General features: G+C 38.9%; 1 protein-coding gene across 1 annotated transcript in view; it reads right to left on the bottom strand.

Moving 5' to 3' along the window:
- Window positions 1-24,411, bottom strand: part of syngap1b (synaptic Ras GTPase activating protein 1b) — a 216,635-nt gene that overhangs the window by 12,900 nt on the left and 179,324 nt on the right. Inside the window, exons 11-21 of the mRNA XM_034698420.1 lie at window positions 24,245-24,389; window positions 20,905-21,049; window positions 20,531-20,767; window positions 18,694-18,895; window positions 18,191-18,393; window positions 17,902-18,103; window positions 16,932-17,522; window positions 15,180-15,620; window positions 14,561-14,734; window positions 12,543-12,754; window positions 7,133-7,205 (exon numbers count right to left, since the gene is read on the bottom strand). Of these exons, the coding sequence (XP_034554311.1) occupies window positions 7,133-7,205; window positions 12,543-12,754; window positions 14,561-14,734; window positions 15,180-15,620; window positions 16,932-17,522; window positions 17,902-18,103; window positions 18,191-18,393; window positions 18,694-18,895; window positions 20,531-20,767; window positions 20,905-21,049; window positions 24,245-24,389 (2,625 nt within the window). The remainder of the gene's footprint in view (window positions 1-7,132; window positions 7,206-12,542; window positions 12,755-14,560; window positions 14,735-15,179; window positions 15,621-16,931; window positions 17,523-17,901; window positions 18,104-18,190; window positions 18,394-18,693; window positions 18,896-20,530; window positions 20,768-20,904; window positions 21,050-24,244; window positions 24,390-24,411) is intronic.

Genomic DNA, 24,411 nt, shown 5'->3' with positions numbered 1-24,411 from the left:
ATGCAAGCTCAGGAGACTGTTCCCTTGTTAACACTTCTTTCTAATGCATTTCTGTTGCAAATATACGTTTGCTTTTTTAGATTTTTAAAGACCTGCAGATCCACTTTTGCATTATTTGGCAGGTTTCAACTTCACAAGGTGTGCTTCTTTGACTCCTACCAGCATAACATGGTAGAACATTTTGCTGTGTGTTTATTTAGTAGGCATCAGGATGCTGTCATGTGAAGGATTACGGCATCCTGTACCTGTGATATTATGTGAGGTGTTGTTTTAAAAGTTAGGAGACAGTGGCCTTAGGACATAATGGCATCTTGCCTCTCTCCTCTCACTCTCAATTAATTTACATCCCCATGAGTGCTCCAGTCTCACAAAATGAAGCAGAAAGTCATCACACAGGTCGAAGCTGTCTGCTTGTTGTAAATGGTTTGCCTTATGTGGCCCTGAAGCTAAAACACAAAACTGGCCTGTAAACCGTGGTTATTTTAGCAGAAGTACCTTTAGCTGCATGTAGTTTTATTCTGTGTATCAACTCTGTCACATAAACACCTGAATAATATAATCTCATTCAATGCAAAGCCCCTTAGAAAGATAGTCTGTGAGGTTCACAATGTTTGAATTGGTGTTTAGAGAAGCAGGAGTTTTTCAGCCTCTATTTCATCCAGAGCATGCTTAAGTTTATCATCAATTCATAGATGTCAGTGTGTTTTTGTAAAGACATTCAAGAAATGTCTGTACAAAAAATGTCATGAATGTCAAAAAAGAAAAAAATGTCTGATCCTCCACTTTTCCTCTAGGGCAGCTAAGGGGTTAACATTGGTGGTTTTAAGTCTCACATCAAGGTGATTTTATGATGAACTCCCTTCACATTTTGCAGACAGGAATGTCTCCCTCCGGCGATCCTTCAACATTTTACAGCACTAAGGTCAAAATTTTAATTCCTGTGATACTTTGGCTGAAGACTAATGACATTCCCCTCAGCCTTAGCTGTTCCTGTGTAAAGTGTGAACCTGAAAATGTCACTGCAGCATGCAAACACCTTTTTTACTAAGACAGGGAACAGATGGGGAACCTTTTACAGGCTGCAAATGACAATATGATTAAAGCTTTAAACTCTTTGCCTTTAATGCAAAAAAAACCCCAGATGTCTGTTAAGTCTTGTTTGTTTTATATTGTACATTTATTTACCTTAAGGCATCAACTGACAGTAGTTTTGTCTCTTTTTAACAGTAATGTCTGAAGTGGGTCCTCTTTATTCACATTGTAAATTTCATAAAGCCCTAATACTATTTTTTTAACACCTTTTCTGTGAACTTCTAATCTCACTATTTCACTCAGAAATTTTTGTTTCTGGACTCTTCATTTTACTCTTCATATCCTGAGAAGAACAGCTAAAAAAATCCTTAGGATGTCATACTTAAGCATCTTTAACAAGAAATACATAAGTTGGAAATGTCTTCAGTAAAGGGAAAACAGTTTTGCAGCCCTGAAACACAGAAGAATGCAAAGCCCACTTTTTGACAAAACTTGAAAATGGTTAAGATGTTTTTATGTTTTGTTTTGTTGAAATGTTGGAATAAATTCCTCCTCTAAATACGGAACTAAAGAATAACCTCCAGCTCAGTCTGAGTGTTAAGCAGGTTGCAGCTCGCTGTGTGCTCTTCTGTAATCCAATAAACCTTTTTGTCAAGGCAGTCTTTTGAGTTTGAATTATCACCAGTAGGTAAAAGCCAAATGTTGCTTTTAAAAAGAAATAGAAAGGAAAGAAAAGGAAAGTGCCGATTTCACCCCTCTATACTTCTCTCCATGTTACCTTTGCAGACTTAAATCTATGAGGCTATATAACATTCTTTCTTTCACACACATTAAGATCAATGAACACATCTCTACCTTAAAATGATTACGATTCTTGCTAACAGAGTAAATTAAATTTGCCATTGGTAATTACACATAATAGTGAGCCTAAATTGAATCACAGATATGATCCCAAGAGCAACACCATGAGGCTCTTCTCTAGCTCATTCATTTTAATCCTGTGTTAGTATATGAGGATGCTGCCTGAATCGAAAGCATTATTTTTTTCAAATGCTTGAATGAGACTCAAGCATTGAGATGGCACAATACTGGCATTTAAATAAAGATAAAGTATTATAGGTGTTAAAACACAGTTAATTTTGTTTAAGAGTAATATTTCATATGCACATTTCAAAACACATTCAACCTAGAATCTTCTTTCTTTAGATTACTCGTGCATACATTTCAGTAAATGTTGTAAGGCAACATATACGGCAAAATCTATCGAGTAATGTTGCGGAGTTGCAGTGATTTTGTCCTAAACATTGTTGAATGTCAAGTAATAGCATCTTTTTAAAACATTATAATCATAATTTTTCTGTTTAAATGAGCTCTGAATATGATACAACACCTTTTTTTGCTGACAATGAAAATGACTCCTCACATTTAATTTGGCTTATGGAAGTGCTGAAAGTCTCAACAGTATATTTAAGTCTCTCTTGGTGTTTATTCTTTATTTTTTGTTTTAATCTGCACTAAATCAGATCCCACATTCCTCCAAAATAGCCAACACATTATGGCACTCAGTTTATCGACCTACGCTACAAACTTCATCCATCTGGTCCCCAACTGGGCTCCCAGAAAACAGAACATTTTGCAAGGAAGTCATTTTAATAGATCAAGAGCTGCAAGGATAAGTGGTTTAGTCCCTGAAGAGAAACTAAGTTTTAATTCTACAAAAGTCATTTATTTACAATATCTACCTTAAAGCCATTTTGCTCTGAATTCAAACCCAGGAGGGGAAGCTATATTGTTGTTCTAAGGCGTAACTTATAGCCTACCATGTTTGCAAAATATATTAACAAGAGAAGACACTGACAAAATGTTATCATGTCACTACTGATCAAAGAACAAGACAAGTAAGATCTGCAGCAGCTATTTTCTCCCCTCCTTACCTATCACTAAAACTATTTAGTTCCCTAAGATAACCATTTACTGGTAAACAACACTGAAATGTATATTTACAGTATAATCCAACAGACATTGGGCTATACTGTCAGCTAAAACACAATTTGGTAATTTCTATGGCAATGACATCTAAGTCACTACAAAGAAGTTAGAAGTAAATCCCTGCCATGCCAATTACTATGATAGCTAAGTGGTTAGCTAGCTGTACTGCTCTTGCAATGAGTTATTCAATGTTTGACAGTCAGGTAATGGTTTAAAGTACCTGAATAACTGTAATAAAGCATATTGCATATTGAAATCTGATTTAACAAAGGCGGACATCTGGGCACAGACTAGGACCACAATTAAAAGTCCAAAATATGCTGAATCATACTGTTTGCTGCTAGCTTACAGCTTTACTAGTTTTACTGACTTAATTCCAAACAAATTGAAGTGCTGCCTTTGTTTTTAACATCTAGAAGTCACAAACACTGTACTTAACAGAAAAATGATGTCCAAAGTAACAATGTTGTAATTTGTGCAGGAGGAGAAGCAGCTGCAGTCTGACTCCACAACATCCAATTAGCACTGAGGATGCATTCCTTCTATGCCAATGCCACTAAATTACCATAGGAACAGTATGAAAACACAACGTAGCTACATAACATAGCTAGAAATTAACACCTTCACTTTGTGCTGTGCAACACTAACATACAGTACATTACAGTAGGTGGTTGAAAGCTAAAGATATGTTTTCATGCTTATGTTTGTTTAATGTCATATTTTGAAATTGGATATCTTCTGACAAGGTATGGCGTTATGGAGTTAACCTGATGTTGGATCTACAATTAGATGTTGGGCATACGGGCACCCTGCAGGGGTGTCAAGAGGTCTGAGCCAGCTTTGGGCTGTGACCCGACACACACAGAAAAGATTCAATGTGTGAGTCTTAATCCTTGGGAAGAAGTTCTGAGATGAATCGGACAATTAAAGGGTTCATTTCGGTTAAGACCAGACCAGTTGTGATTCTGTGTCCAGCGGGACAGTAAGACTGCAGGTTACAGACTTCAGAGCAGTGAAGGGGGCTGATTATTTAGAATAATCTCTCCTAATTTAAATTCATAATAAGACCCAACACTATTTACTATGTACATTAAGTTACACAAGAACAAAGAGAGAGAGAGAGAGAGAGAGAGAGAGAGAGAGAGAGAGAGAGAGAGAGAGAGAGAGAGAGAGAGTAGATCAAACATAACTGGCCGCATATACAATTTAAAGTGTTTGCTTTATGTTTCTGTTGATTGTTACTGTTCTGGTTTTTGTTTTTAACTCTGTAAAGCACTTTGAATTGCTCTTTGTATGAATGGGGCTTTATAAATAAACTTGCCTTGCCTAAAGTTAGCCCTTGTTTAACAGAGCTAATGGGTTCTCAAAGCCATGAACTTGAAATATGGTTCCTAGATGTCCCCCTAGATTTTCTCCCTGATTTAAAAGTTTTTTAGGTAGCGGTACAGAATTTGGAATTTGTCAGATTTTTGATGGTAATACAATTCCCAAACCTGGAATGCTGCACATTATTACAGCATTTAAACGTCCTACTACAAGGAAAATGGCCATTGTGTTTTGTCACTGTTTCTAAATGTTTTAATTAGGTCATTGTGATTGTCTTTTAATGGTTAATGGGATCTAACAAACATTTGATAATGTTCAATGACACTAATTCTTTAAATTTGATGGAAAAATGAATTGATGCTGCAGCTCTACATAATGTTTTCATTAAACATATAGTTTTGTTTCTATAATATTGTGCTCAGTGTATTTCACGACATTTATTTATATATTTTTCTAAATGCATAGCCTTGTGGGGTTTCTCAGAAAAAAATAAATGTCACATTATATTCTGGAGCTTCTGTCAGCTCTCCGCTCTTGGCAGTTTTCATTATTTTTTTTCTTCTCCCTTTTTGATGGGTAATGAGAAATCTACCGTGAGGGGTTCCTTTGATTTCTCATGCAATTATTTAATTAACAATAATTCACTAATGCAGCCAAATGAAAGAAGGAAGATAGCAAGCAGGGCTATATTGTTTGAACTCTGTGACACAGACGAGCTCTTTGAAGGCTGGTATTAGCATTAAAATATGTCTCATGAACTCAGAGCAATACAAAACCCCACATGTGGCATCATTCATTGATAATGACAAGCTCATGTTTTATGCATTACTTGGAAAGCATTTAAGGCATTTTAATCAGTCCTTGCAGCAGGTGAAATTTGATGGTACCAATCTCATCATGTGGCATCAGCTGTGGCTTAACTTACATGGAGGAACACAGGTTTGTTCCAAGATAGAAAAATTGACTCATGCAACAATACTTGATAATCAATGAAGTTGTCTACTTTTATGTACAATAGGCTGATTTTTTATCACACAAAGCAAGCAACACTGTTAACCAGAGGTAATATATTAACACAAGTAGTGTACTTGAGCACAATTTTACAGTATTTTTTGCAACTTTATAATATATACTCAATTTATTTTGAACATTTTAGTGATTAAATAACAAAAACTGAACATATATTTGATTACAACAGGTTTGAAGAGTGTATTGATGGTAAGGGTTTGAAATGCTACCAGCAGCATGGAAAATGTAACATTCTCCCACCTATAGCTGTAAGGGGGGGTTATAACTTAAGAGGGAAGTTAAGATTAAAGATGGTGAGTGTTCGGACCACAAGGAGAAGTTTCTGTATTTCAGTCTGTGGTGTAAAACTGTGGAACAGTCTCAATATGGAGCTACAACAAAGTCAGAACATAATCCAGTTCAAGAAGAAGTACGAAGAAATGATTTTCATGAGGTACAAGGAAGAGGACAAGTGTTGATAATCATGAGGGGTTTACTTTTGATTGTCTGTGTAAATATGAAGATAATATATGAAGATTTGACTTGTGGGAGTGCACTAGTATAATGCCAGATAATAGTGAATGAAGGGGTAGGATTAGATACGTTTTAACTTCTTCCTACTCCTTTTCGCACATGTAAAGTAAAATGTTTCAGTGCTTGCTAATATTGATTTTGTTTCTTTTGTATAACTATTTATTTTTTTCTTGTATGTTTAAATAACTATTTCTTCATTTGTACTTGTATGCTTTTTTTTTCTATTTTTACTTGTACATGTTCAAAATAAAGACATCAAATCAAATGTCAAAAATATAAGCTAAATGTAATTTTTACTGTAAGTAAAAAATTATTATAAGATGGATTGTTTTGCGTTTGAATATTTTGATGATAATGTATTTATTTTACTTGCTCCAGTATTTGTGTGCTGTATTAATGCTACTAAGAGACGATTCAGTGCTTCTTCCCCATTTGCTTAATACTATCACAATTATTCCAGTTTTAATGTGCAACTGTCTTGGTTGTGATTAAAAGATCTGGACATATGCAAAGGTCTCTTTGCATGACTGAGCTGAGTTATGACCTCCTCAATTCTTAGCATGTTTCATTAACTCAAAGGCATACATATATATTGTATTCTATGAGTGTTTGTGTGTGAGTGTTCATGCACACTATATCTGGAGCATGACTCATGCCTGGAGGTGGGCCAGTTCAGTATGACAAGATAAGAAAGAGGGCGGGTTGAGAGCATGAAATGAAAAGCAGAAAAGAGAGAAGTGCCTCAAGACACAACAGCATCACCATCGTCACGCGGCGTTTTGAGTCTCAGCTGTTCAATAATCTGAGTGTAAGTCTGGTGCTACATTATGGATGAGAACAGGTTCCAACCTCGCCATGCTCGACAGAAACATTTGACAGAAACAACTGCAAAACTGGCAACACCATCATCATCATCATCATCATCATCATCATCATCGCCACAGACCAGAGAAATGCTCACAAACCAAGCTAGAATCAGACATGACGAGCGTGAGCTGTGGAATGCAAACAGCAACACTCTTGATCTTCAAAGCTCCCAGGTATGTTGGTGGACAGATGGCAGTCAAACCCAAACACAGGGACGGGTCAGGGACGAGGCAAGACAATCAGAGGGACCACACACACACACAGCAGACAAAAAAATAGGAGTAGCCAGGGAGGAAAAAAGAGGGAAAGGAGAGGGGAGAGAGGACAGCACGGGCCGTCGTACGGACTCGACGAGAGAAGAAACAGTCTCACAGACCTGATCAGCGAAAATCCTGGTTTTTGGCTCAATGATTGGTCCTCCCCTTATTTCATCCTCCACAGCCATGAGTCTTGGAAGCAGAGATAGGGAGAAAGAAGGGGGAAAGGGAGGGGGTGACACAAAAAAGAGGGAGGATTATATAGCATTCTAAATAATACTTAATGAAGATGTTGAGCAGATGCATCTGAAACATCTGTCCCAACTTTAACACAGTAATTAGATGTTGGTTACCTGTGTCTCAAACCTGACAGGAAGCGTAATCTTTTATAGTTGAGCAGCAGTAACCGAAGCCGTGCTCTCTGAGGCACGGCCAATTTTCACTGGTGGAGCCTTTCTTTTTCTTCTCACCCCCACGGGATTCATCAAAGCATTTTTACCCAATTTAAGGTGTTTTCAAAGCGCAATTATGGCTAACTGTGGACAATTACCCTGGGCTATGTGAAGTGAATGGTTCAGTAACATTTCCTGATCATCCCCAGGGAATTGCCCATCTTATGTAACTTGGACTGACCAAGGCACAGGTGGAAAATCCTTTGACTAATCATTTCAAAGACAGCGCTCGCAGATATGAGCAAGCTTACTGCTGCAGTTTTTATGAGCCACCGCACAGTGCAGGTTTCCCAGCTCATGCGATTATCCTAGTGCCGGGGATTTACTCCAGATAGGGTCATTCAAGGATATTTCTCACACAAGGTTATCTTGCAGTTACACAAAGCCAGCTGGCTGAGCTGTCACTATTGTTATGGTGGTGATGAATGCCAAATAGAAGTTAAAAGTCACTCTTGAATGAAAGATGTCATTGGATTACTTTCATGATTTCCCATCAGTGTGACAGCAGAATACACATCCTGGAAATGTAATGACATTAAAATGAATTTTCTTGAATATAATCCCAATATAATGATGAGCAACATTGCAAGTGCATGTCAATTTGTCTGGCTTCGATGTCTGGAGAGATAGTCACTTGTATGTTCGTTAGACCACAAAGCAAATCCAGTATTTGCAGAAACATTCAGGTGCCATCATGTTTCAATGCAGGATAATTATTCCACCAAAACAACTCAGTTTGTGTCAGTTGAGATGATTCAGCACATTTATATCATTTTATTCAAAACACAGAGAGGCACATGTTGGACAATAAAGAACGAAAATCCACAGGTGAAGTTTCAAACATAAGCGTTTGGATGTTTTATTCCATAAATAATGTACAGTGTTGAGAGCTTTTTCTTTTTTACAAAAAGAGAAAAAAGGAAAAGAAAAGAATCAACCATACTGCAAAGCACAGACAGAAATATAAGCACTGTCCCAAAAAACAATGGAATGTAACATGGGCATACAGCATTAAGATTTCGACATGACTTCAAGAGGCAGACAATGATTCATGTGGGTGATATGTTACAAAGAAAAAATAAGTTAAGCTTTTTTTTTTTATATCCAGTTGAACTTCAAGTAGTGTGCTTTTGAGGTCAAGTCGTACATGTAGTCAAAACAATGTGTGTATCTACCAACATGAGGTCACAATGTCGGAATATTTTGCTACAGAGAAAAAAAGGCAAGGGACAAAGATGAAAAGTTGGTGCAAGTCAACAGAAAGCAACAACAGACCTGGATCAAGCAGAAGCTGCAAATACTTTCTTTGGTTTTTGCCAGCTTCAAATATGTCTCTGACTTTTAACTCACCTCTTCACTTGAGTTTGATGTTGACCCTGCTGACCCCGCTGACCCCTTCCCATCTGGTTAAGACAATCTCAGAATTATTTGCAGCTTTTTGACACAGGTCTGTATGAAAGTGACTGTAAACCCTTGGCTGTTGCTACAAGCCATGTCAATCAGACCAATATTGATCACACACACATCAAGCCAAAACTCATCACCACTATGAATTCATTTGCAAGATTTAAACAGAAGTTTTGCCTATACAGCCTATCAATATATTCTTTGCTACAAAAGAGAGGCGGAAATACGGACACCAGAATCTTATCTATATTTTTGAAAAGGGAGAAAGAAGAAAATATGGTTGCCCTTTTTTAACCAGAATCATAATATTTAAATTATACTGTAACTGCATAAGTTGAACGACAGTACTCTCTAACTTTCTTAAACAACTACTCTGATCACCATGTCACCACCAATGACGGACTGTAGGTCAAAAAGTCATACCAAGCATGTACAGCAAAATCATACAGAAAGGAGAATTTTTTTGCGCTCTAATAAATAAATAAATGGATAAATAAATAATATGCATTGCAGTCTTTCATTTCAAATGCAGATAAATTCACAATCACCATAAAGATATTAAGCCAAAGAAACCCTGAAAACTTAAAAACACACTTTGCAGAGTAAAGTTTTTGTCAGAGAGTCACGTCACCGTTCGTTGTCGTGTCGCCTCTGTGGTATTTTGCACTTTACAGTATTCCAGGTCTTTATTTTCCATCTAGATACTGTGAATGGCACCTGGTTAACGATTTAGGCAGGAAGTCACTGTTTCTATATGTACATAGGATGCATACAGTGTACCTCAGCATGATACTGCATGTCTTCACACACAGCACATGTGGACATAAATGTGTCTGTTATTGCGCATTTCCTGCTAAAAAGTTAGTATTGCAAGTTTAAAATGATTCTACTCTCACTCTCAATAGACTTTATATATATATTCATATATCATATATTATTATTTGTATGGCTCTTGCATCACATACTCTAATATTCTATTGATTATAGTTAAAAATATATTATTACCATTATAATAAATACCAATCTGTTCTTTTTTCCCCTCCTGCAAACTCACTGCTTCTCTGCACTGTAAACCTGTTCTTCATTTGCAGCTCAGGGAAGATAAATAGTTTCTAAGTATAATTACCAAAATGTAATTCGGCATTTTGACAAAAATAAATGACGAGCCTGTAGCCGACTCATGGGATCATAACCCTAAATAAAATAAATATAGATTTAAGTGCTACAGGTAAAGTGGACTCAGTGTTTTCAATGGATTCAAACTTAGCATCACCTAAAATTCAACATTTGCCTTTGGTTTAAATTAGATTGTTAAAACATAAAACAAGTGTATCTGGTCTTATGACAGATATCAAGTCTGCTCTGAGCTTAAATACAAGTTTATGCACAGAACATTAAGGCTTCTCTGAAAGAAAATCTCTGACACTGAAAATCAGGATGTTGAGTGTTGTGAGTTCTGCAGAGAAAATAGATATTCTTAAGCCTACATAGGAGCCATGAGCTCAGGGTCACATATGCTCCATTTTTGCAGAACCTGAGCTTGTACTTGCATCAACGTAATGTATGTATAATATGAAAAACTAACAGGAAAGTAACCTTAGGTTGAAATGTAACATAAGGCTATGGTAACACATGCCAGTTCACCAAGATTTTGAGGCAAATCAGTCCAATAATAGCTGGGGACCATGTTGTCTTGGCATCCACACTCTCTGCACTCATTGCATTGCTCATACATGCGTTAAAAATTAAAACAAAAATGTGTCTCACAATGCATCTGATGACATGATCTGGTTCAGTGAATTGAGAGTAAAATTGACTTGGAAGCATCCAGATCTGCTACTTATTTCACCCTTGTGTGGTCAGATGGAAAAGTCACACAAGCAGCCAGTGTGAGCCTCAGAGATATCAGCTTGCTGCACGCGTTGCTTCGTGTGTGCAGCAGATTTACTGTGTTCACTTTAAGTTTACACTCCAGGGGGATAATGATCAATGGTTTGAGTTAAGTGCTCTGGAAAGTTCCTTTATTATGTGCCATATTTCCTTTGTGCTGTATGCTTCATTTATCATAACTTACTCTCTCTCCTCCTCTTATTACACCGTAGCATCATACGAATGTAAAAGAGGGAGAGGTGCCAGTGCCCATGTTCACCCTGTAGAAAGAAACCTCAGCAGTCTGTCTGCGAACATGGCTCACCTTGATTTAAAATGGAAGAGCTGATATTAAACCATGGTCTTCCATAGTCCTGCACTTAAAAGTCCAAAGCATTGCTCTGTGTTGCTTTAAAAAGTGCAGACATGTGTCTGAAGATATTAAATATTCAATCCGCTTGTGCTCTTTACAGTGCAATCTCACAGAAGAGTCAGTTGGAAACTTAGCTGAGTGGAATCATCTGAAACGATCCCGAGATCCACTTAAAAGCCGTGTTCGTACAAATTGCTGATATGTGCAACAGCACAAAGATTGGGAGGAGTTTTTAAGGATGGATTTATATACACGGTCAGGGTGATAAAGATGTTTTCCCATAAAAGACGAGCAGGAAAGTCTCTGTCTTCATTCCACGTCTTCTTTCCTGGAGTGGATTAGAAGTGGCAATATTCTCTGTCACAGATATCCACCCTTCAATTGCACACCACAGACTATTATATAATGTAAACAAGAAAACACTGCCCTCTCTACCTCATGGAGCCTTTTACCTCTAAACAATAGCAAAATAAATAAGACTACATCTGTGCAGCATTGCTAATGTGCAGACAAACGCTCACTGAATCCACAGCAAACACTCGGTATTCCTGCCTGAATACAACTGAGATAGGATCGATATTGCACTCTTTTCCCATCAACTACTTAATTTTGTGGTCGATCGATAAAAACTAAAGACTGCACTCAAGACCTGCACCATTACCATTTCACGCAAGCACTCAATAAATTAGGACTCAGCTGGAGTTCTTTGCAGTCATACAAATATGATGCTCTTGAATAACAAATAAAACATGTTGTGAAGTTGTAACAGCAGGTTTCCAACAACACGAGCTCAGAGGAGAATCACAGACCCCTGTCCTGCTTCACTAAGTTTAAGAAAATAAACAACCACCCTGGGAACATAGTATACCCTGCATGCTTATCACAGATAATATAGATCTGTGTCTTCTTTATAATCATCTCTCTTTTAGTTTGTCACTCAGTACATGTCTGCAGCTTTGGCTTTCAATATACAGAACAGATGCCTGCCTTTCTCCCAGGGCTGTAGAGCTTAATAAAACTGAAACAACCTCCTACACTCCAATATTCTCTCCTAGATAACAACCCCTGTAAATAGAGTTATTTTCCAACATGCAATATATGTATCTTAGGAGAAAACACCACTGGTTCAAGTTCATTACTCATTCCTGTCAAATAGGATCCAATGAGCTAAAGTCGAACTGGATACAACGAGCAATTTTACCTTCCCATTACTCCTAAGACGTTTAATATTTCACATTAAGCTATATTTATCAAAGAGAATATGCCACTTTTCCACAAAGGTTAGAAGGAAACTCATAGAGTCTATTCAGCAAAGACGTCATAATAAATAAAAGTTAAGTCTGTGGCCAGCCAACGGCCTCCCTATAAAAGAGCACATGACGTCTCAGCTGTCTTTTGCCCTCCATCCCAACAACAGACTCCATTTACCTGCTAATTATTCCTTTAATTTGGGAGTCTTTCTCCATTTGCTGTAGCCGTAGCCTCCTCTCACTATCCTCCAGTCGGTTCTGGTACTGTAGGAGGATCTTATTGGTCTGCTGCTCCTGTGTGAGGAGCCTGCGCTCGTACTCCTCAAGCTTCTTGTGGGACATCGACAGGCGCTCCTTCAGGGAGTTGATCTCCTCCTCGTACTCGCGTACCTGAGGCAGAGATAAGGGGAGAACACTAATTAGAAATGTTGAACCCTTTGCACCCTCCAATGGGAATGTGTCCACCGGTGCATAGATTGTATTTTCTCTTTCATATTGTGATGTTATTTCTTGGAATACTTCAGATGCTTTATCCATTTTATCTGTACATCCTGAGCTGACAGGTCGTGTAAGTCAAAACACATTATTAGTGATGAATTCATTGAGACTGTGTCATAATGAAAGATATGAAAAATTATATTTAAATTCTTTAGGTTCTGCAAAATAAGCACATAAAACATACTAATATTAAACAATTGTGAATGATGAAACTTAGGAAAACACATACTATAATTCAACAATTTATATGTGTACTTTTTTTAGATATGGCCATTGATACAAGGATATTGCAGAGGTGTTTTGATCATTTCATCCCCTGTGTTGGTTTTGGGTCCCCCTGTGTACTCAGTGGAACCTCTTAAATTTGAGCTTGTTTTCATACAGCACGTGTGAATCTCATCCTGTTGTCTTTTAACAGTTACATGTATCACTCAGTGAAATCTCTTGGGCCAACACTTTCCCCATGACAGCAGTTTTGTGCATTCAAAATAACTATAGATGTGCATGTGTGGCCGACTATGCAATTAAACATTGTCATCCTTGCTGGTCAGCATCAGAATAACGGGTCTGTTAAATTAACTATTGGTTCTTACTTGTTACTATAGGCCTGTAATGCCGGTTATATGTTGTGTCTAACTGGTAGTCCTCCCACTGGCCACTAGCTGGATCAGCAGCTCTGGTTCTGCCATAATGCTATAATGCTCTACTACTCTGATGTAAACAAGTACAGATGGCATGTCATAGTGCAGTACAGTTTGGTAGTAATTTGATCTAGGACACTGTGATAAAGTTGTATATGGGCTGTGTGGAAATGGCATAGAACTGACCAGAGCAATACTTAACCAGCATGTGGACGTTAACCTGCGAAGAGGATTGAAGGCTGGTGGTGCTAGCTCTACTAATGTTATCCACTCTTGTGTTCAGCCATGTTAAATAAGGTGTGATCACTTTTGACAGTTAACATCACAAATAAAAGCAATACAGAAATAATCAACGTTGCAGGTGATCATTCACTCTTGCAGATCATGTAGAGGTGTCAGTATTAACTCCAGTCTCTTACATAACTGAAAACCTCCTCACAGTCTCCTCAAATTTTCTTCAAAAACTGTAAATTCTGAAGGTTATATTGTTAAAGAAGCTTTGTTCTAGCTATTGCATTTTTTTATTTTGAATCTGTTGAAACAGAATCCAAATAAACTAGATATTCTACATTGTTTTGCCACTTTTAAGGCAACTTAAAGTCATTATTAATGAATTCATAATATGGAGACCCAGAAGCCAGAAGTAAATAAAAGGAGAGTCTGTGACAGTTTTCACTTTGGATGGATTTTAACAGAATCAAGTTAAATGAATAACCACCATGCCTCAGTCACCTGCAGGAGGTACGCTCTCAAAGGGTTTAACAAGGTAAAGCTCAATGCCTTGTTCTCACAGTTTATAAACTTTAAAGACACTGACGAGCAGAAAACCGCCTCCAAACACTCCAGGTTGGAGTGGATGTTGCATAAAAGCTGATGAAGATGAAACACTTAAAAAGATTTATTAGCACTTGGCTGACGGATGGTGTTTCCCACACTTTTCAAAGCCTCTGAACTTCAGATATCTGAGAGCCATCTGCTCAGCAACCATAGACATGACTCAATGTTCCTGAGGTTCTTTATTAAAGGAGTAGATCTTAAACATCAAAGTGGTACCCACCCTGTCCATGCGTGACTCATCCATGCTCTTTGAGTACTCCTTCAGTTTAAACTCCTCACGGTCGATCCGCGAACTTTCAATGTCGGCCGACAGATGAGGCATGTTGGAGACCCAGGCCACTGTGCGCTCGTTGGCTGGGGTTGGGGCATTGAGGCTGGATGGAGTCTGGGAGGTCTGGGAAAAAAGGTTGGAAGACTGAATATGAGAACATGAGTTAATAAGTAGATCAGAGTCAGTTTCATAACAAGCAGAGGAACCTTGGAGTTAGTTCAAACTGTTTGAGCATGGCTGGACCCTGGTGGGATTCTGGCTCTTATTCTTTGCACACACACACAAACACACACATTTAAACCATAAACAGTAAGAGATATCTTACACATTTTGTTGTAATAGATATAAACTAGAGTGCTTCAGTGAAAACAGGAAATAAAATGAATAGAGGTGAGAACAGAGAGTACAAATCTTTTTCAATTCAAAGCTAGGATTCAATCTCTTCAGGTCATTTTACATAATCTACATATTTTTATATATTTTGAAAATTCTGTTTAAGTTTGTTTTCTTTTGCACAATCAAAGAGGTACAGAGCTGACCTAAAGAGCTCAGAGTATGCAGGTATTACCTGTTTGGCCATGGTGGGTTTGAGCAGGTGTTGTTGCTGTGGCTGAGACTGTTGTGGTGACTGTTGAGCGTTCTGACTGGTGGTTCCCTGTGGACTCCCGCTCTCCCTGACAGAGCTCTGCTGGTGGGGCAGGCCCGGGGCAGTGTTGTCTTTGACGGACAGCTGCCGGGACCCGTGCTGCCTGCCGCCGCCGTAGGCCGATTCGGGTGACTGGAGGAGGTTCCCGCTCTGCGGTCGTGTTTTGGCTGGAGCGGCGGGTGCGGCGGCCGCGCTGACCGACAGCTGATGGGAGGTCTGAGACTTCATGCGCTGGGAGGGGGGCGGGGCAACAGAGCTCTGGCGTACAGGTTGGACTGTGGTGGGAGGCGTGGTGGCTAGAGAGGAGTGGGAAGTTCCTGTCTGGGAGGCCATGCCCATCATTTGTTGCTGTTGGAGGTTATCCTTGGGAACAAAAGATGTGAATAATAAGTGATTCATTTCCTTCTCTCCTGTAACATCTCGGGACTTACACTTAAAAATAAGCTGCTTTAAAGAAATGCATGAGGCAGTAGAGGTCAAGGTGATGTTATTAATCATCAGGAAATTTAGTTAACTGACTGAAAAATGTCTTTGCATCATAGAAGAGGATTTTATGATCTGGAATGACGCCTTAAAATAGCATTCATCTTACAAACTCCTCTTTCAAATGTTTGCTTGCTTACATTTGATGAGTAACAACACCGTTCTGGATGTCATGATATTTGGGTTGCAGCAAAAGTTGAGCCAGGTTCAACTTTTTTGCAGACAACCCTTTGATTTTTGCTGAAGCCCTCTGCATCGTCAGCCCTAATGCATCAGATGGGCGGTGTTATTCAGTTTAATGAAGAGGGGCTTTTTTTTGTCTGGATGCAGCTTTAGCATGTCACATGAGTAAACATCTTAGCAGGTAAAAACAGTTTTAAGAATGGGTTTTCAGGTTTATAGTCCAATGACAGGCATATGATCCATTTTCCATCTGGCCTCAAATAATACATTGGTAGAAAATGGTTAAAGCCACTATGAGCAGGATTTTACTTGTGCCTACTTTTTGACTAATAATCAAATATAAGTCGGAACAAATCTGAAACAAAAATTGATCATAACTTCCTAAAGACCAAAGCTTAATCTACCTGTTGATTATTTTGTCAGACTGACAGTCCTGAACCCAAAGAGATTCAGTTTCATCATGTTTTAAAAAGAAAGCGAGCAAATCCTCAGACCTGTGAGGCTGAAATAAAGAATAGTTTGGTCTTTTTGGATTAAAACAGATGTATATTGATGATAAATTGACAATCTAAATAATAGCTGAATCATTTTCTGTCACTGACTTGTAATTTATTGAGTAATGATTTTAGCTCCTTTGTAAAATGAAGCTAAAATGACATGACTTGTAAGTTTTCTCAAAACTCATCAAAATGATTACCTTTGTGAATTATTTGTATTAATTTTAAAAAAGGAAAATTATTTGGCTCCATTCTTATCTGGAGAGGTGCTGCTCTGTTATATTGTTTCACTTTGAAATGTTCATGGTTTTTGCATTCTCATTTGGTCAGAAAATAACCTGAGAATGTCACCACAGGCTTCTTGTGATATCACTTTCTCAATATTTTCTGTTCCAATGAACAAAAAAAAAGGAAAAACAAACTGAAGCCATCGAAGTAATTTAAACTGGAGATTTAAATCCAGACATAGTGGCTTTAAGATGTCATGGGAGTAGTATGAGCAGACAGGTACCTGCACATGCATGGACATCTGTCTGCGTCCGTATTCAGCCCTGCTGTAGTCGTCGCTGTAGCTGTGTGAGTGGATGATGCTGGGTTGGCCCAGGTGACCGTCCCTGGTCCTGAGGGTGGACAGGTCCTCACTGCGTGAGAACCCCCCGTGGGCGAACTGTGGCATGTAGCCCTGGTGGGACGGCTCATGATCTGGGGTGAGGAGCAGGGGCGCTGGCGGCTGGGCTCGGCTGTGCTGGTGGTGGAGCTGTTGTTGAGGCCCGTCAGCGGTCGCCAGATGAAAGAGGGGATTCTGGAAGGAAAGCGGGTAGCGCATGGCGGCGGCCTGCTGTTGCTGCTGCTGGGATAGCGAGTCGGTGGTGGTGCCCATCTGGCTCAGCTGGCTCAGCCGGAGGCCACCGGACATGCTGGAGCCGCCAGAGCCAGCTGACAACCTCCCACCGGCCCGCAGCTGGCTGCTCAGGCCCGACCCCAGGCCGCCACCGCCTCCGCTGCTCAGCCCTCCGAAGCTGCCCATGCCGGCGATGGAGGCCTGGGAGGAGTTGAGCATGTCCACCGACTGCAGGTTAGACACGCTGTTCATTCGGGAATCCTGGAGGTCCATCATAGATACGCTTTTATTGACACTAAGAACCTAGATTATAAGGGATATGAAGGGCTAGAGTGCCCCCTTTTATTATGTATGTTAGGTGGCCACGGATGACATGGGTGAGGGTGGTGCGGGTGTTTTTACCGCGAGGCCTGGATATCGGAATGCCTCAAAGTATTTCCCAGGAAATACCGCTAGGATGAGTTGCGTGGTGAATCAGTGGAAAAAAAGCAGATGTCATGATATACTACAGCCTCGATCACACGATGGCAGATTGTATTAAGTATGACTAGCATGCACGTCATACTAACCTCACGTTGATAAGAGATAAACCTAGTGGATGGGATGATTATTCCCGAGGTTCAGTGTGATAAGAACTCACCTTAGGGTCAGGTTCAGTGATGTCCGAGCTGCTCGTGCAGTATGCCGGGCTGGAGCGGGCCAAGGGAGGACGGGAGACATAAAACATGTCTTTGGAGGACGCTCGATGAGGGTGGTCACGGTCCTGAAAACTCATCTGGGGGCGGGATGGTATGACCCCTCCAGCGGACGTGGGGGAAGGCAAGCGAGTGATATCTATAGAGCTGGAGAGGAGCGGCGAGTCAGGTCAGCAATAAAGTCATAGAAGTAGACAGAGCTGAAATGTCATGAAGCTGTAAACATCGGCCTACCTATTCAGATCCCTCGTCATTAGATTTTGGAACTCGGATGAGATGCCCCTGTTGAAGCTCGGCCGTGACAGCAGCTTTTCTGTCTGTCTCTCCGTCACCCAGTCTGTCTGATGGCTGGGCTGCCTCTGGAGGTGAGGGTTACGCAAGGCCATACTGATATCGTTCAGGAGGCGAGGCAAAGGACCCAGTTTGATGATGGCATCCTGCAGGTATAAGAAAAAGAAACTGAGCTCTGCAGCAAAATTAAGAATGAGGAATATTTTTGAGAGGAAAGGCTTTCATTAGAATGCCAAATGTCCTCTTCTAATCAGCTAAAGATCATGTGTTCAAGTCAAGTAAAGCCAGCTTACTGACTTCAAAATACATTTTACAAAAAATGGTTGAAGTGAGAAAACAGTGAAACCAAACTGTTAAAATTAAAGCCTTTAAATTGTACACTCAAAATTGTCATACATTGTGTCTTAACTGCAGAAAAGTCACCAACTACTCACGCTCATGTTTACCTTGCTGAGCTGAGCCATGACCTCCCAGAGAAGACTGTGCAGTATGGACAGCTCCCTGCCGAGGTCGATGTATCCCTCAAAGCCGCCCGCGTTGCTGACGCTGTCCAGGTTGGAGATCTCATACAGGAACTGCTGCATGGAGCCCCACTCCATCTCTAAAAACTCATTCATGAAACACATGTACTCCTCTTTGTTGCCAAACCTGCAGGTGGGAGAGGAAAGAGGGATGATGAGGAGAGAGGAGGAGAAAGATATGAGAGGAAAGTGGGGAGACAGCAGGAAAAAGTGAAATGTTAAAATGAAATGTCAACTCGAGTCACCGTCAATAACAACTCTTAAATTGAGGTTATGTTTCCCACACAATGTCACTCACTGCCATCATGTCAAATCCAAACAGAAGCTTTTTGAGTAAAAATAAAACACACAGGAGAGCTTCAAAAGATTAAAAACTTTGTGCTTAGAAGTAGGGTTGCAAAATTCTGTGAAATTTCAAAGTTGGAAACTTTCCATGAGAATTAACGAGAATAAACCAGGAATTTATTAAATTGAAGGTTGGCTCTTAATAGGGAACTTAGATATAGTTGGGGAAAATCTTATTTTAGCATAATCCTGACTTAAAAAAACAGATTTCATGCAAGTACAGTTGAATATCTATGCTATTCCTAAATCACATGCACATAGCACACTGCTTAATGCAGGGCTATTGAGACCACGCCCCCTACATGCACTGTGCATTCCTCCATCACATGCACAGATGATTTCTAGAATCCTGCAGAGGCTAGGCTTGAGAAGCTTGAGGGAAGATGCTTTTTTATTTGCATGTTGAATGGGACTTTTATGGAGGGAGAGGGGTTCTTTTCATTTAAAATTTTGAATGGGACTTTGTTGGGATTGCATTTTTGTTAATTTTTGAATGGGTTGGGTCAGGGGGGATGAGTAATATTTAACTCAACATTCATGTTTTTGTTCTTCAGAGAAATAGTTGATTTTTTAATAAAATATTTAACAATTGATAAAGTTCTAATTACAAATACATCTGTTCAAAATACATATGTCGTCTAATATTTGTGCTTGGATATGATACCTTTCCATTAAATTACCCTCATTTCCCATAAATTCCCATAATTCCCATGGAAAGTTTCCAATTTGGAATATTTCCAAAGTTCCCCAGCTTAACTTCCCATAGAAATTTACTGGAAACTTTCCAGAAATTTACCACCCCTTTGCAACCCCAGTTAGAAGTCAATACAACCGAAATCTTGGTTCTTAGTTCTCTGGGGTCTAATTTAACACAACTAGGGCTGTAAGTGTTGACTCATTGATCACAATGTGATTAAGAAAATTGACAATTAATGTTTTTGTACAGACGCTCCTTAAGTGTTATTTTGCCTTTATGCAGATGACATTTTTTACAATAGTGTCCATTCTTTCATTGGAATTCTCCATCACTGAAACCTTGCTTCATATTAAACACTGTATAGTTTTGAGTGAGGTACACAGTTTATTTTGCTGCTGTTTCCCAGTATGACTCCAGTTAGAGAAGATTGAAAACCTACAAAAGCAAAAATATTGAGTTTTTCTGGCCTGCTTTTAACTCACCTTCACAAAAGAAAATAATTTAAGATTTTACTTCAGAAAAATATTTTTTTGTATCTAAGAAGGGATTTATTTTTTCTATTTTCATGTTAGATTGGTTATGTTTTGTTGTTTTTTACCTCAGCACTCAGCTGTTTAAACTTGTTAGACACTCGTTCTTTTCACACAGCAGAGAACAAGTCATTGAGTTGATTTAAAATGTACAATTCAAAACTCAAACCCAAAATGAAATAACACTGACTTTGAGAAGTTGGCCAGGTTTTGCACTACTTTCGCGATGAGGGTGAGTGTGCGTGACGTCTGCTCGTCGGGATACTCCTGGGTGAGATTGAAGAGCGATGGAGACATAATGGCCGGACACAGGAAGCGCAGGAAGAGGGACCCGCTGATGAGACGGTCCGAGATGTCTTCTCGACCTCTCTCAGCACAGCGCACTCTCCAAGACGCAAAAACTTCCTTTAGCTCTCGAGGAAACACACTGTTGAAGGAGGCAAGATGTGGAGAATCAGAGAGTCTTCGGTTTCTTGTGAAATAATCTGATGACTCATGCAATTTTAAAATAGCAGACTGATACACAACAACCAATACAAAGGACTTATAATGCAAACTACTCACCAATGGGAGTTAATGATCTTACAGAGTGCCAGTTCACAGCACATTCGGAGATTGGCTTGGTGGTCTGGGAGCACAGAGGGTGGTGTTCTCATGGGATCCACTTCGCAATTTTCCTCTGACTCATACAAGGCCCTTATGAACTCCCCTGCAAAGGACATTTCATTAGGAACAGCAAATGGTACAGACTATAAGATCAAACCCGGTGTTGTTACATACTGACAAACAAACATAAAACTCAATAGTACAAAATAAATCAATTTTAAGAAAGTTTTACAGGATGTTAACATCAGCAACTAATTCAAGGGAGTGAATGCATTATTGCTAAAAGAAATGTGACAGTTTGAACCAAGACAAAAAAAGGAAGAGTTGAAAAAAAGTTTTAGAGGACAAACTGAACAACTGAGAAAGCTAATTTTATCTTTTAACATCCACAGCTTCAGTGAGGAGTTTTTAAATGGTTGAGAAATAGACTGGTATTAACATTGATGACTCTCTTTGACCTACAAAAGCACAAAAGCAAACAAGACCATCAGACACAAGACTGACTTTCTATTATTGGTGATATCTGATGCTTCCAAACACTATCATGTAGGTGTCAGACAAAGTTAGTAAAAGCATGCTGCAGTCTGCCCTTCTTTATGTTTTCAACATCAGATATTCACACTGAGTAGAAGGAGACAAGATCTATCTAAAGAGGGAGCCAAAATCTATGCAAACCAAAAGTTCCTTATACAAGCTTTAAGTCATCTATCATTAATTTATGTCTACAAAGAAGTCCTTCATTATAATATTATGAGAATTAGGTTGTAATCTTACTAGTATAAAGCAGTATGAGGAAAAAGACGTACATTTAAGTGATTAAAGTTGTAAATTCACAAGAAAAAAGTTGTACATTTATGAGACTAAACTCATAAAATTGCAAGATTAAATTACTAAATTGAGGATAAAAACAGTTGTACATTTATGAGAATAAAGTCCTAAATTTACAAGAATTAAGTGATGAAAGAGGGATACCAGAAGGGCAGCCAGCCTGCCTGCACTAAAATGAGGAACATGGATCATCTTGTGAAGTTAAACTCAACAGCTGAGGACAAAGAGAAGCATGCACAGGCTGCCTGTTTAGCCTGCCCTTCTTCAGACTCAGTTTCTTGCACAATCTATTCACAATCCCTATTCTTATCACAATGTGCTAAAAATGTGAGTATTCAGTTATTTATGAAACCTATACTAAAGTATAATTCAGTGTAGATTCACTGCATTCATGATGGTAGCGAGGGCAGCTATCAGCTCCTCTGATCTTCCCAATTCGATGACTCGGCCCTCGTACTTCATCGTACTCAGAAAAAAAGGAACAGTTCACATACTACAGAATGAAAGTGTCACAGCTAAATCAAATTCAAGAGGGACAACAAGAGATAACATGAAACTAACTTGACTGAAATAATCTAATCTTTTTCAACAAGAATGCAAAGGAATTGATTCATGCACCCATGGTCTCTTATCTATATTCTTTCTGCTCTTTTAACGTGATTATCAAAGAAACCAGTAAAAGCATTGTAGCATCACACAAAATGAGGCTACCACAGACTAAACAAATGCAACTTTACAGAATATTACACCCCTCTTCACAATTATCATTGATTTAAAATCATATTACAGTTTACAGAAGTCTAACTGTCTTATATTCAGCACTCTTCCTCTCCCTCTTTACTCCAAGCTGCTCTTTGTAACTGTGCAGCATCAAATGAACCAAAAGTTAAGAAAAAGAATTAAAGGACAGGAGAGGCTAAATGTCTTTGTAGTGGAATCAAAAGTGTTACCAAAGAGTTCTCTTCACTCAAATATCTGTGAGGCAGCTTCTGAAATCCCTTCAGAAAGCTTAACCTTTTAAATCTGGGGTTTATTCCTGTATCTTTTCATCCTTGTTAAAAGTTTCATCCTACCCTTGCACGTTACTTATATATACATATTGTATTATATTTTATTACCCAGCTGTGTTAAATACTTGATTCTGATTGGTCAAACTGATCACACACATCACATCAAATCAATCCACGAAGAGGAGTCAGGCACATTTTACCTTTACCTGTTGACACTGCGGCAAAAACTTTAATTTCTGACAACATCAGTAAACTGAATGATGTTTTAATATTACTTTTAATATTGCAAGGCTGAGAAAAGACCCCTTGCCACAGGGTCTTGCTCACCCTGTCTGAATCATAATTTGCATTACTACCTGCTCACTATACATCACCCCTTACTTCATTATTTGTTATTTTTGCAGATCCCATCTTTAATTCTTTGTGGTTTGTGGCTGAGCCACTCAATGGTTCAGCTCCCCAGTACATCTCTGACTTGCTCACAGTGTATAACCCGACCAGGATCCTTAGGTCGGCAGGTGGAAGTCTTTTAAATATACCCAGGGTCAAATCTAGGTCCGGTGAAGGGGCCTTTAGTTACTGTGGTCCATCTTTTTGGAACAAACTGCCGGCTGACCTCAGGTCCATAACAACTGCCTCCACTTTTAGAAAAAGACTGAAAACATATTTATTTTCTCAAGCGTATGAATGATGTGATGACTGTTGTGACTGGATGCATGTGCAGCAACACTTGCTGTTTGTTTGATTGCTGTGTCTGATGTATGTTGGGTGCATCTATTGTTTTTTTGTTTTTATTTATTCTATTTTGAAAAATGTCTTTATGATTTTAATTCTCCATGTAAAGCACATTGAACTTACGTGTAATGAAATGTGCTTTATAAATAAAATTGCTATTGCTATTGTTTAAATGTTTCTGAATACAACTTTTTTTTAAATCTAAAAACCATAAAGCTGAACTGTTTATATAAATGAAATAAAACAATTTATATAATTATTTTCTGTATTTTGTATTATATATTTTGATATTTTCAGGATCCTCCTGCTGTTTCCAAGTACCCAAAGTTACATTCGAATATATTTTAAACAACCCTCACTGATGAAACTGGGCTAGTGTGTACTAAATATTACATGCCTTTCCTTTCCTTCATAGAAGATGTATTTCTGTAACTCCTTGCAGAACTATTGCAAAAGCATACAACAGTTGTGCACGGATGAGGAGTGAAATAATCCAAGAAATAAACCAAATTATTATTACGCCAGGTGAAAACTTGAGACAGGCTATTAGCAAAATTGCAGCATCATCTTAACGAGGACTTACCCTTTAATTAAAAGTTTTGTAATTTCAAAACTTGCAAAAGTCAATATCCTGAATTGAAAATCACTTTCCTATTAGTATGAATTTCCCACAGTTGCTTCAATTTATACAGTCAGATGTAGAGTGCTTCACTGTTGTGGCTCACCTATAGCGTCCTTGAGGTACTTATGTCCGATCAGTTTGAGGTACTCTTCTATGGCTTTGGTGGCCAGAGTGTTCTCTCTGAAAATAAGGTGTTCTCGGTCGATGAATCTGTCTACCTCGCACATCGCCATGTCTGACAGGAAATCCTGGAGAAGAGAACAACTTATT

This window comes from Notolabrus celidotus, chromosome 12, assembly GCF_009762535.1.
Source record: "Notolabrus celidotus isolate fNotCel1 chromosome 12, fNotCel1.pri, whole genome shotgun sequence".
NCBI classification, from domain to species: domain Eukaryota; kingdom Metazoa; phylum Chordata; class Actinopteri; order Labriformes; family Labridae; genus Notolabrus; species Notolabrus celidotus.
Note: the sequence above shows the minus strand (reverse complement) of the source record. Positions and strands in the feature narration are given on the sequence as shown.